Raw genomic sequence first — 13,220 nt, forward strand, 5'->3', positions numbered from 1 at the left:
TAGCAATTCTTTTCTACACAAAACCAGTATCAGTCTCTCCTCCCACCTGATTCTGTGATGCATTGTGCATTGCCATTGCAGTTGGAAAGTATGACCTCAGACAGAGGAAATTAATAGCTCTGATAAGATGGATCACTGTCATGTTTGGGCTTTACAGGCAAAATTTAAGCACGGTTACATTTTTCTGAGTAGTTTAAGTATGTTTTTAAGAGTTTAGCTTGCAGAATTCAAGCATGCAGCAGTACAATGCTGGCTGGAGGTTTTGGGTTATTTCCCTGTGAGGGAGGAGAGAGATAGAATAACTTCAGATGTGTATCTTGGAAAGGTTTGAGATAATAAACCTGTAAGAATCACATGAGAATGCTGTGCTAGTTATCCAGATTTGGAAAAATGGAAGAAAATGAAAGTGTAGTTGATTCTTAAACTTCAGATGTGGAGTTGGAAGCCTAGTTATTAAAGGGATTGAACCTCTGCAGATTCAGAAAGAACCCAAAAGAAAATCCTGAATGGATAGTGCCCTAAGTTGCATGTGGCATATATTTTTACAACATGTTTATTTGGTTCCTCTTTAAAAAAAAATAAAAATCAACAACTCAAGCACACTGAGAATTATCTCATCTTTTACTTAATAGTTTTTACCAAAATAGCTCTTTACAGTGAACAGCAATTAACAAACTCTTCAGGGCAACAGTATGTCAACTGGCAGAATCTCTGCTAGTTGTGCTCATCATAATCAAAATATTGTCTGATAAACATACTCATTTCAGTATTTGTCATGGCCCCATAGACCACCTATCTGATCTGTAGCCCACAGAGGTCAAGTTAGGGAGTGATATATTAAAAAAACAATAAAATCCATCCCACAGAGATGAATTAGGAGTTATGAGTATGTCTGGTTTCAGATGAGCTCCCTTATTGCATTAGGCCAATGGCTGTATCTGATAATGGTCAACAGTGGAAAACTAGGGAAAGAAAGCATTATAAAGGTCTTATAGACTCTGTTTCTTGTAAAATTTTGGCTTGAGGATTTCCAGCAGATTGGCATGACATGTTGTGTTTAATAGTCCTTGTTCTCCAGTTGCCTAATTTTCTTCAATCTGCTTGCTTTTCAACCTCTGCAATACCCTGTAGCATGGAGTTTCTCTAAGTAGTTTTGTACAAAATGGCTTTTTTTTTCTTTTCTTCACTTAATTACTTCCCTTTGAAGTTTGTTCTGTAACTTTTTGTGTGCCTTGTCTTTGGGCCATGAGAAGCAGTGAGCAGCCTCTTAATTCTGTTTGCTTCTCTTTGCCACTTATGACAGATCTCTCCTGTTCTGCATCCTCCTTTTTCAGCTAGTCTCAGTCTGTTTAATCTCTTACCTTAAGGCCATGGCATGCTTTCCTTACAGCTGTAGCTGGAAGTTCACATTCTGCAAATACTTCTCCAGTGGTGGGAAGGGGAGCTACAAGAGGCTCCCTTGCTCTTAGCCCGAATGAGTGATCTACTAGTGTTGCTCATCCACAAAGCTTTCTCTGTGTAGCCAAGTGGGCGTAGCAAATGAAACCAGACAGGCTTGTATTGGTATTTGTCACCTTTGCTCTTAGGCCTTGCCAGAAGGATGCCTCTCTTGCATCAGTGTACAGTTCTCTCTGCTGTTCTCATCCCGCAGTAGTTTCTGCTACAGGTGATTTTGGCAATGCCCAAGTATTTTTAAAGGTGTTCAGTTAATGTGTGCGTTTTCATCTTCTTCATACCTTTTAAAAGTGTCTTGCAGGTGCTGTGGTGTAGCTGTGTATGCATTAACTGGAAGCCATAGTTTGTGTTGGGATAGGCAACAGCACTTGGTCTCCCTGGCAGGGATGTCCAAGGAAGCAGATGGACAGCACCTTAACTGCTCCCAGATCACAGCTTCAGTGGGAATGACCTGTCACTTGTGCTGTTGCAGAGCTGGGGAGGTGGATGGCAGAAGAGGAGTATTGGGTGGCTTTATTCTGCCTCAGTCTGTGTGCAGGCTTGGCTGTGCCTTCTCTCAATTGCAGAGCCCCTGATAACTCATAGAGCTGCAGCCTGCCCCTTGTCCTGTGGCTGTGCGAGGTAAGAGCCTGCAGAGGAGGAAGCTTCTTTACATCTTTATGAAAACCTCACCAACCAGGTGGAGTTGCATGTACAAATAACTGCAGGTTTTATGTTGCGTCACAGTCTTAAGAGTGATGCTGCTGTAAAGGTGGTTTTGTTTGTTTTGTTCAATTTTATAGTCGTACTTTAAGTTGGAATCTCTTTTCTCTCCCTGTTTCTCAGCAGAGATTTTATTACTACTCTTGACAACATGGGGTTCAGTTGCAACAGCTGCAACACCTTGTCGCTCTTACCTATGAATACACATATGGTGAAACACCTCCCCACTTCTGTGGCTTACGGGCATTTCCATTATTCCCAGTACAGGACTGCAGAGTGGACAAAGAGACCTGCTTTGGAGTCAGACTTCTTATCTCACACCCCAGCTGCTTGGGAAGGTCAGCTGTGATAGTTCCTTGTCCTCACAGGATGGAAAGAATAGCGTTCTCCTGTATTTTCATACTCCACCTGTTCAAGTCCCCATGCTCTGTGATCCACCCTGTGGTTTGGCACCTTTTCTCCTGTGCCAAAAAAGCCACCTCCATCTACTTATCAGCTTCAACACAGCTTAAGAAGGACATGTTTTCTGCTAGGAACAGTAGATAAGTGGTGATCTAGTCTTACTCATTTAAATCTTGTTTATTATTTCAACTGGAAGGAAGAGGAGAGAGGAATTTAGAGGAATGTTAATGGTCAGCCCTGATCAGTGCATCCCCTCATTAAAAAAATATAGAAGTGCTATTGGCCGTTTGATGAGAAACTGAACCTTATGTGGTTTTCAAGATGCATCTCTTGACTGCATTCCCTAACAAGACAGGACATTTTGGAAACCTTGGGCAAATACAATCATCCTCTGGTTCCTCTTTTAGGGGCGGCTTCAGCCCCAGTGGGCAAGTTTGCTATTTATTTAGTCAATGCTGCACCTTGTGTTATGACAGAGAAAAATAGTAATTTAATTTTTTTGCCTCTACTCTTTACACAAAAATGGCCAAACGTCAATTGGCCACAGTATCTCTTTCATAATGTTTTTTCCCATCTCAGTTCGGTGATTTAGAGAAACCTGGAATGGTATTTACGTTTTTATAAATCTATTTTAAATCTGTTTGACTAAATGACCTCTCAATGTCCTTTGACATGTTGTATATTACAGATTGTAGAACATAACATTAAATTAATTGACCAGATATTAAAATTAATTTTAATTCATTAGTTATTAAGACAGATTTTGATGTCTCTTTAAAAAGTTTTTTAAACTAAAAAGTATTTTAAGAAATCTTACAGTAAATGTTTGCTCATGCTGTGATGTTTTGACATGGAGAACCAAAATAATAGTGCTACCACATATATACATATTATGAGAAATGCTAGAAAATATAGCAGTATCTTAGTATTCAACCAATGATTTGAAATATTCCAAATACTGTTTAGAGTTCTGGCTGTGACAGTACATTCCCTTTAATTGTTTCTATCCAGTGATAGTGCACCTTCAGTGCACTCTTTTTACTTGAGGAAAACTTTAGTATCCAGGTTGTTTATTTCAACTTGTAAATGAAAACTATTTTTTGTCAGATAAGGAAAGAAATTATCAACTTAATGTTTCCTATATGAAAATATTTGTGTTCTTGCTTTCTTTGAGTAGAGTATAAAGGTGCATCTTGATGTTTTCTGACTTTCACAATCCTCAGGTTTTGTTAGTGAAGCAAAATTTTCCAGTAAAGTGGTTAACCTCTTCAAAGCATTATAAGTAAGAAATAAATGAGTCAAAACACATAAAATATTTAATGCAGGCTGCTGTTGTTGATTATTTTATTTGAGATTTGGGAAGAACAAAACAAGAACAGTGAAAATTAACTGATTATTTTAAGCAAATATCTTGTAGGGTATGAGAACTTTTGCCTATGCTATTAAATAGGAAAGTTGTTTTTCGTAATCCCAAATGGGGCATACATTTCTAAATCCTTCCTTCTTTGATAATATTTCTTGCCTGTGTTCCTTACCTGTCTTTTATCATGAAGGCATGCATTAGTACAGCTGAAGAGCAGAGAAACAGATACAAGTGGGCAACTGCTGGCAGCATCAGGCAGATGGAGGAAAGTGGGGCTTCACTTGAACTAGTCTAATACTGGTTATTGCTTAATCTTCAATTAAGTAATGACACTTTGGTGTTTGTTTTTGTGGGTTTTTTTTAATCCCCATCTCCACTCCCACAATTTTATCACTGTGCAACAACAGCAGGACAATACTTAGTGACTTAGTGCATCACAGGGATTTTCCTGATTTTTCTTTTGTTTGTTTCTGCATGTGCATCAGCAGGAAGGGCAGTGAGTGGCAAGGTCGCAGGATATGTGTTTGGGAGACCTGGATGCAGCTGCCTGGTGTGCCGGAGGCTCCCTGCATGGTGTATGGCTGCTCTGTGCTGCAGCTCTGAAATGTCAGGGCTTTCAGTGCTTGCTTAACATGAGCTTATCGTGCGGGTAGATACGGTAAAGACTGCAAAACACTTAGAGCCAAGGTAACGTGAATCATACCAGTTCTTAAAATAGAAAGCCCAGCTAAACGCTCAGAGGTATTTCTGCTCAGTCATATTGTTGAAGCGTGTGCTGCTCCTGCCTGGTGCACCCATGACTGCAGTCTCCTTGCAGATACAGGACACACGGCCGTCTTCGAACTGCCTGGGCAGCCAGCTACTTGTCACACTGGGTGTGATGACCTGGTGCTGGTCCATTTTTAGTAGCAGTACATCCACATCAGTCTTTCTTCAAAGCAGACGTTGTCATTAGCTTCATTTCATTGAGTAAGTGGGCTTGTGGGGTTTTTTCTTTTGTCTCTTCTTACTGGATGCCTCAGTGTTAAGTCAGGTATGAGATTTCTTCTGAGGAAGCCCTGTAAGACAGACAACACACAATCAGTAACTGTCTCCTGTGCTCAGGGCCCTTTCAAGCAGACAAACACCCTGAGCACACGTAACTGGCGTAGGCGCTTTTCTCTGGCACTTGGTGCAGGTGCATAGTTAGAGGGCCTTATACAAGTTGGCCCCTTCTTCCTTGGCATTTCCTTCAGGGATCACGTATCTGCCGAGGAGTTTCCAACAGCCTGAGAAGAGACAGTTTGTGTGATGCTGGCCTGAGGAAGTGAGAGCTGTGATGGCTTCACTCTGTCAACATGATGCTCCTCCCTGCCCTGTGGGTCTGCCTGCCCTGCCAGCCCCTTTGACCTCTGGCATTGACTGCTGTGTGATGGCTGAGGGGGTGGTGCCTGTGTGTTTAATGTCACTGTGATTTTCCTGCTGGGAACTTGCTCCTCGTTTCGTCACACTGGGGACCTTGTTGGTCTCCCAGGGAGAGGCCCACGGCAGTGAGATGGGCCTCGCTGGAGTAGCAGAAAGGGGTGTGACACCCCACTGCTGTGCAGGCAGCCATACCGAGCACAGTACCTTGCTGAGGGCCGTGGCTCCCTTTCCTGAGGGACATGCCCTCATTTTAGCACTTTCCCTGCCTGGGAGTGATGCCGGGAGGAGAGCAAGTCGCTGGGAGGTGGGTGGGAAGTGTTCACCGGGCTGCAGCTAGGCAGACACGCTTCAGACTGTGAGTGTGGCGATGCCAGGCAAGACCAGACTGGTTGTGGTTCTAGAGAAGGAAGTGCTTTTTTCTTCTTTTTTCTTTTTATGTTAAAAACAGGTTTTCTTTCAAACTCAATATGGTGTTTTGAAGGAAATAAATTTTTTTTGTGTCCAAATCTCTACTACTGTTTTAGGAAAACAGTAATCCTGTTAATAAACAGCTGGTGTAAAACCAATGCTGTGTTCAGGACCAGAAAACTGATAATGAGGACTGAAGCAGAGTACCTCAGAACCACATATGCAGTGGTGTATTTGCTTGAATTAATGACAATCTGATGTTGTTTATATTTTTTTAAATTAATTCTGCCCAGATCAGTATCTTTTTCAGGATGCTAGTGCTAAAGCTGCAATCTTTAATGAACAGAAGTATTTTCATGTCAGCCTGGCCTACCTGGTTGCTCTGCGTACAGGCCAACATGTGCAGCTTGCTTCAAAGATGAAAATAAGGCTGCTGTTTCACTGCTGGGTGTCAAGAAAGCACTGGGAAGACAGCACAATTTAAATTCTTTCTAGCCTCTTGGAGAGTTTCTGCTGAGGTAATGGTAGCACTGCACGTGTTGCTGGTGACTTGCTATTCGAGAAGGATTTCTGATTTTTAACAAGCAACTTGGCATGAGGCAATTTAGCTGAAGACCTCTGGTATAAATCTGTCCCCCTGCCCTCGCAGTGGGTGAATGCATGGATGCAGCACCAGAAATTAAAAGCTGCACTTCTGTGCAGTTGAACTTGGGGTGTGCTGTATTTTATTGTATTGTCAAAGCGTGTTATAAATGTGAAGTAGCATCACTTACCCTCTTTTTATACACAGAAGGCAAAATGATGGGCATTAAGTGCTTTGCAATAGACTGAATGATGGATCATTGTGGTAGAAGGGTACACAAAATATTGTCGGGATTCCCTTTTGGCCCATAATGCCCGAATGAACGTGTGCAGGGGATTATATTTGGGATTTCTTCATCCTACTTTTATGATCTATCAGCTGACTTCAGTCCAGGATTGTACTATTTCAGGTCAGAAGTCATACTAGAAGATGATGTTTTGGATTTTTTTTTTCTTCTCATTCTTAAACCCCCAGTACCTTTGTGGTAGCTCCCAGATTATAAAAAAATGTAACATACAAGGAAAACAAAGGTCAAGACTATGTCTTGTTGCTATTGCATTTCATACAGATCCATGTTATTAGCCAGATTTCTGTAATGTGTGCTTCCTTGCCTGCTACAATTATTTATTGCCTAATAACAAAGGAATTGGCTATTGCTGGTACTGCGGCTTCTAAAACCTGGTGCATCCCTCCTTTGCTGAATTACAGATTAATATGGTAATCAAGACTTAATATGAAATAGTAGCAAGACAAGTTTTATGTTGTGGTAGGCCCAGTACAATCTTCAGAGAATCATTGAATATTTTATTTTGGGCGTGAGGGAGGGATAGGATAGATGTAGTCACTCTGTTATGGGGTTCTTGAATAGGGTTGGGGTATATTACTAGTTTTTAAAAATTTTCTAGTTAGAATTAAATAAAGAAGCAATCACAGAATGGTTAGGGTTGTTACTCCTTTTGCTGAACATCATTTACTGCGAATTGTTTAACCTTTCAAGCCTTTTCAGTGCAGCAAATATTGCTAAACCAGGTTCCAAGTGAGTGTTTTTTCCAGTTTATATAGCCTTTTTGTGAGATTGGATAGGATATTAAAAAAATAATAATAAAAACCCCAAACACAAGTGATCTCTCTTCCTTTAGTTATTTGAAAGGTTGTATTAACTCTATTCATATTTCATAATTTCCCTGGCAGTTGACTATGAAATCTGACCTATTTAAATGGTTTTACTGTACTACATTTCCTGGAGACCTTTCAAGATAATTTGCTTCCTAATCTAAATTTAACAGTTACATAAACCACATTTTGGAGACTTGGAAATTGCTACCTACTGTCTTTGCCTTTTTTTTTTTTTTTTTGGTAGACGAGCCATATTGTAAAAATATAAGTACAGAATTTTAATCTGAAATTTGCATTTAGCTTGTCATTTGGTTTTCATACATAGATGCTGTTTTTCTTTCTAATAAGATAAAGAAAGTAGGTTATTTTTTGTCCCACTTGAAAATTTCCATAGTGCTGTGGCCAATTCCATTTTTGTCGGGCTATTTTAAGATGTGAAGAAATAAAATCTCACAGGTCTAGGATATATTTGCTTAACAGTTCCTTGAATTTCTTCGTTGCTTTTTCCTTCTGTATAGGTCCTAACAGGTACTGAGTAGCATATGGATATGTTTAACCTTTCTCTGCAACAAACTGGAGCCAGGAGAGATACTGGCTACTCCTTGGAGATACTGTTTTGTTCAGAAGTCCTGGCTGGCTTTAAGGATTCATTTTGTACGCTTGTCACTGATGTCTTGCCTAATATACTGTACAAATTCGGACTCTACAATATCTCATCTTTATTTCTGCTGTAACTGATGAGCTATCCTGAGGAATGTGTCAGAAGAAGAGGCTAAATTTAATAGTTTATTTGGTAAATTTAATTGTTTATTCCAATGTAAACTCAAAAGGGGAAAATATTTGTGGCTGTTTCTGCAGGTATTTGAAATGAGGTGTTGCTTTGGGTAAGGCTCTGAAATGTTGTTAACTATCTGCTGTTTATGTATGGTGCTTGACTGTTTTGTTTTGTTTTGGGTTTTTTTTGAGTAATGCATGGTAACCAGGTTTTCAGAAAGGGGAAGTGCCTTGAGTCAGTGCAACATTGATTTTCCTGGAGGAGAGGAGAGAATGGTGGTAGAGGCAAGTGGCTATTTCTTGTTCACTTCAGCAGTGCAGATGTCTCAATAAGCAGAAAGGAGCAAACATTTTAGAAATCGTTAATTATAAAACATATCCCTTAGATTTTTGGAAATAGCAGTGTTACGCTCTTAGTCAGATTCTTGCATGTGCTGGCAGAGATACTGGTTACTCTTAGCTTGGGCTCCGTGTTTAGTTTCAGCTAGGTGAGTACAGTGTTGCTTTTTTCTGGCTTTCCTTAAAAGTGCAGTGATATATTGGATACAAGCATTGGTTCTGGCTCCAGGGCAAAATTCCCAATGTGTAAAGTAGCCTTCCAGAAGCCAGGGAAAGCTGGCAGCGCAACGTTGCTGTCTGTAGCTGAGGTTTTCCCGGGATTGTTTTTGGTTGAACATCTGAAAGGGTTCAGGGCATCTTGAGCTGCATTTGTGTGTTTAGGTGACAGCAGGGAATTAAGCCATTTTCTCTTTTTTTCAGGTTGTGGTTCTTGTCTTAAACTGTTTCAAGCAGATTGGGGATAACCATGCAGCCATGGCTTGCCAAGTCAGAAGTGCAACAGGTGTTGAATGTGGTTCAAGTTTGGGAATAACTCTACCAATTGATATTAAAAATGATGCCAGCAAATGTTCTATTGCAGTAGTTGCCTGGAGAGTTGAGCATCTTTTTCCTTGGTACATGATGATTTCTTAATGTCACTTCTGTATTTCTATTTTCATATACAAAATCCCTCAAGGTCAGCATCTTTGAAATTTCTATACGTTGTCATACAAGCGATTGATAAACTGTTAATCCTCCTGAGGATTTTCTGATGGTTTCTTTTTTAAAGGAGGGGGAAGTGCTTTAGATCAAGGTATATTATGTTTGTATTTTTAAGGTAATCTGTTCTTGACTGTAAGACTTCAGCATTCTTCAAATCCACAGCTGAAGCACCCCTGCTTACCTTCTAAAGTAGTGAGAATCATGAATCCATGACTGAGAAATAAGGATTTTTGGGGAGCATTTTGAGGAGGCTGGAGCCACTTACCTCTTTTGATCTGCAAGAACATTTCAGTGTTGAGTTGCTTTACACTCTCTGTTTTTTGTAGCTTTTATATTGGAACGGCTAGAAAGTTTAAGTGCTAAAACTAGAATTCTGGAAATTCAAATAAGAAGTTCAGCATGCACATTTGGAAAACACCTGGATAAACTGAAGGGTGCTGGACTGCTTTGGGGGTGTTGGACTGAAGATGGGAAAGGCTGACATCAATTTTCGCCATGTGGGGGGCTCTGGCTTTGCATCTCCCATTTTCCTGAATTGAGAGGCTGCCGATTCTTCTGCATTCTACAAAGGCAGGAGAAGTGATGCGGGACCTTTACCACAGAATGGATGTTACTTTGGGATCCCTCTGTAGTGGTTAGGGAGTGGAAACATCATTATCAGGGAGCCTTTCTGATGAGCTCTCATGCTTTGGGGTGGAAGCAAGCTGGAAGTTGTGTGGGAGTCCCAATGTACGCAAGGATACAGCAAAGGGGTTCCCTGTTAAAAACAAAAGTGAAACCCCCTGTAGAGCTGGTCCTGTTGAATGGTGGTGAGGTGTACTCCTCCTGCATCATGTGGGGGCATACAGTGAACTTGTATCCTGTTGGTCACTTTAATAACCTGTCTTGCTGAATGCAGCACGCCTGTGATTTGTTGTAGCTCTGTGGGCTTTTATTCACTCCTGTCGTGGTTAATATTGCTGCAAGAAAATCAGGCCGGAATCCAGTGCTATTACTATTCAGGGCTTTTTACCCTGAGTGACTGCTTTTTCTGTTTCTGTCTGCTATGATGGAGGTGTAAATCTCTTGCCTGAGCTGCTACAAATCCAGTTCTGAAATAACAGCTTTTTAATTTTGTTTAGTTTTGGTTTTTTTCCCCCTCCTATGGAGTTGTTGGCAGAGGTGTGCTTTCTGTTCTGAGGTTTTTGTTACACTTGCCATTTCTGTGCAAGCTGTCTTTGAAGTAGCCATCTCTGCTCTTTTTTCCCAGTTGCCCAGGCAGAAGTCCAGGCTTCCTGGGTGTTCCCTCTTGTAGTTGTCTCTCTCAACGTCATGTTTGACCCTAATTTAATTGAATGCTCATGTTGTGCTCTAAAGATAGCTGTCTTTAGTACAGAGTGAAAAAGTTTTATTGCTTCATGTTTATATAGACTGTAAGAGATGGGAATCACCTGCCATAAGCTTTCAGCATCTTTTAACAACTGCTCAAAAATTCATCTGAACATAAAAACAAAGCAAGCAGCAAGCACTTGCATTTCTTGCTAAGAAATGGAAGTGGAGAATACTGCTCAGCACACCTAGATGCGTCTTTCTGTTGTCTCCCAAGGTCTTGTACGATGCCTAATAGCCTGTAAGCCAGGCTTTTTGGAACTGAAGGTTGCCAGCAGAGAAGGTGTTGCCATGGGCAGAACCTCCTCTTTTTAGGGAAAGTTGTATGCTCCAGAGGGCTGAGTTTGGCTGCTGGAGGACAAGCCCTTGAATAGGCAATACTCTTTTATTTGCTCTTGATTAAAATCCATGCCTTTAAATTTCATGAGCTGGCAATATGAAAGTAGTCTTCTAGACCTCCCCTTGCTGCCCTGCAGTAAACTTCAAGTCTGGTACCCCCAAAACAGGTACAAAGATAAGTCCTTCTGACCCAAGTGCCTTCTACATGTAAAACAGCTTTTGTCCAATAGATTCACGGAAGTTTCTTCATCTGCACAAGCCACCTTACATTTCTAGCTGGAAGTGAAGTCCTGTGGTGTTTTGGGCATTTCGTTTTTGGTGTCACTCTTTTCTTAGACAGTGGTCTTCATATACAGCATGGCTGCCTTGCTTCCTCCATGTTGCCTGAGCTCTGAGAAGGTGAATTAATGTGAAATTAATTGTTATGTAATGGAATTTTGTGTCTTGCTTAAGTGGTGCAAATGACGTCCTTTGATGTCCCATGCACAGTCCTCTGTCTGTCTGTCTTCTCCCCCAGGTTAAATACCTTATTCAGAAGTTCTGTGTCTGCTTGCTTGAAAACTGCATGTCCTTTTTCCGCTTTCAGGAGCGTGGGCCATGTCTTTTATAACAGGCCGAAAGGATTGGTTTAAACTTTGAGTGAACATTGCATTTAAATTCCATAAACTCACTCTCTTAAATACAAAGACTGCTGAAATTTTCCACTAAATTAAACACTTTTGCTGCAAACAATTCAGTTTCGATCTCTTCAAAGCCTTTGGGCAGGCTTCTCTTATCTGGAAATCTTGTTTATCCCATGGTATTTGTATAATCTCAAGACCCATTGTACAGTAACTAATGTGGAGGTTTTATCAAATAGGATATTTAGCTGTGTTGCTTTTTTCATGACATGTGGTTATGTTTAAGAAATGAAGCTGCTTACATTTCAGGTGTGGCCAGACTGGCACTTAGGGTACTGCAGGCATTTCAGGTTCAGCTGTGTGTAACCTACTTGTGCATATCTTCTGCTTAAAAACAAACAAAAAAGATAGAGTTCTCATTTATTCTTGCAGAATAATTTTTTACTTCTCTTGTCTATTGATTTTATCATTCAATCTATTAAAAACAGAGGTGATTTTAGTTTACTGCAATTAATTGTAAACAGTTATTGAACCTTACTTAACAAATGTAACATAGAATATTATCAAATGGCAGGACTAATAAGAATGTATGTGGATTTCTGTTGGCACTTGTTTAGAGTATATAACTGATCACTGGTTTTTTGTTTTGTTAAGTAGAGGTGCAGAAATTTCTTCTTCCCCACTCTCTGTATGCATTACATGTTCAAAAATGAATTTCAAGGTTCAGTATCTTTTTTTAATGCAACTGAAATGTGTTACAGAAATATTTCTCAGTGATACTGTTGATCAGTTCTCAAACTTCTGAAAACCATATTTCTTTTGAACTAAATGGTAATCAGATGATTAAACTAAATGGCACCAGTCACTATTTTCTATGATTGTCTCTATTTGAAATCTGCCTTTTACTTTGCATGGATGCTTTGGGGGGAGAGGGGGTTGTGGTTTGGTTTTGGTTGAGTTTGGTTTTTTTGGTTTGCTTTTTAAGGTGGGTTGTATTTCTAAATCCTTGCCTTGCTGTGCATCCACCTTATTTCCTGGCCTCCACCCGTCTCTCAGCTAGTGACTGCCACCATGGCAACTCTTCCTCCAGCTGAACAGATGGGACATTGAGTCTCCTCCGAGAGCAAAGCACCGCTCACGCCCTGCCGGGAATCAGTTGGCAGGTTGCACTTCTTTCTGCAAAATTAAAAGCAAGCTCTGCCCAGCAGAGGCATGCTAGTTTTGAGGGTGCTCAATTTCACAAATAATACCGTAGTCTAGTAGTTGCTTGAAGAAATAAAACATAGTGGCTGAACTGGGATTATTTCTATGCCTGAGAGCTCTTCAGAGGAGCTTTGCCTTTAGTGTGAAGAACTTGGCATCAGCCAGCAGCCGGTGGTTTTCTGGTAGAATGGTTGCTATCAACTTTTTTTTTCTCTTTAGGATGCGTCAGGATGAAACGCCACAGGCATCTAAGCACCAGTGACAGTTCAGACAATGAGAGTAAGTAATACCTGCTAGTTTTATTTTGGTCTATCACCCCCTTGTGGTTTCCTTCTGTGGTTTGAGGGCAAACCATTTCACCTCTTATAAATTAAAAAAAAACACAAACTTTTTTGCTTGATTTCTTTTTGCATTTGTGATCTTTGGTGTTCTGAATTGTGTT

The 13,220-nt window shown here is 40.5% G+C and overlaps 1 protein-coding gene across 2 annotated transcripts in view; it reads left to right on the forward strand.

Moving 5' to 3' along the window:
- The window catches only part of JADE3 (jade family PHD finger 3), a 72,254-nt gene that overhangs the window by 19,045 nt on the left and 39,989 nt on the right, over positions 1–13,220 (forward strand). For both annotated transcript variants that reach the window (XM_017818446.1, XM_017818447.1), the window contains exon 3: positions 12,998–13,057. In XM_017818446.1, the coding sequence (XP_017673935.1) occupies positions 13,009–13,057 (49 nt within the window). In that variant the 5' untranslated portion in view covers positions 12,998–13,008. The remainder of the gene's footprint in view (positions 1–12,997; positions 13,058–13,220) is intronic.

This window comes from Lepidothrix coronata, unplaced genomic scaffold (assembly GCF_001604755.1).
Source record: "Lepidothrix coronata isolate B3197 unplaced genomic scaffold, Lepidothrix_coronata-1.0 Scaffold68, whole genome shotgun sequence".
NCBI lineage: Eukaryota > Metazoa > Chordata > Aves > Passeriformes > Pipridae > Lepidothrix > Lepidothrix coronata.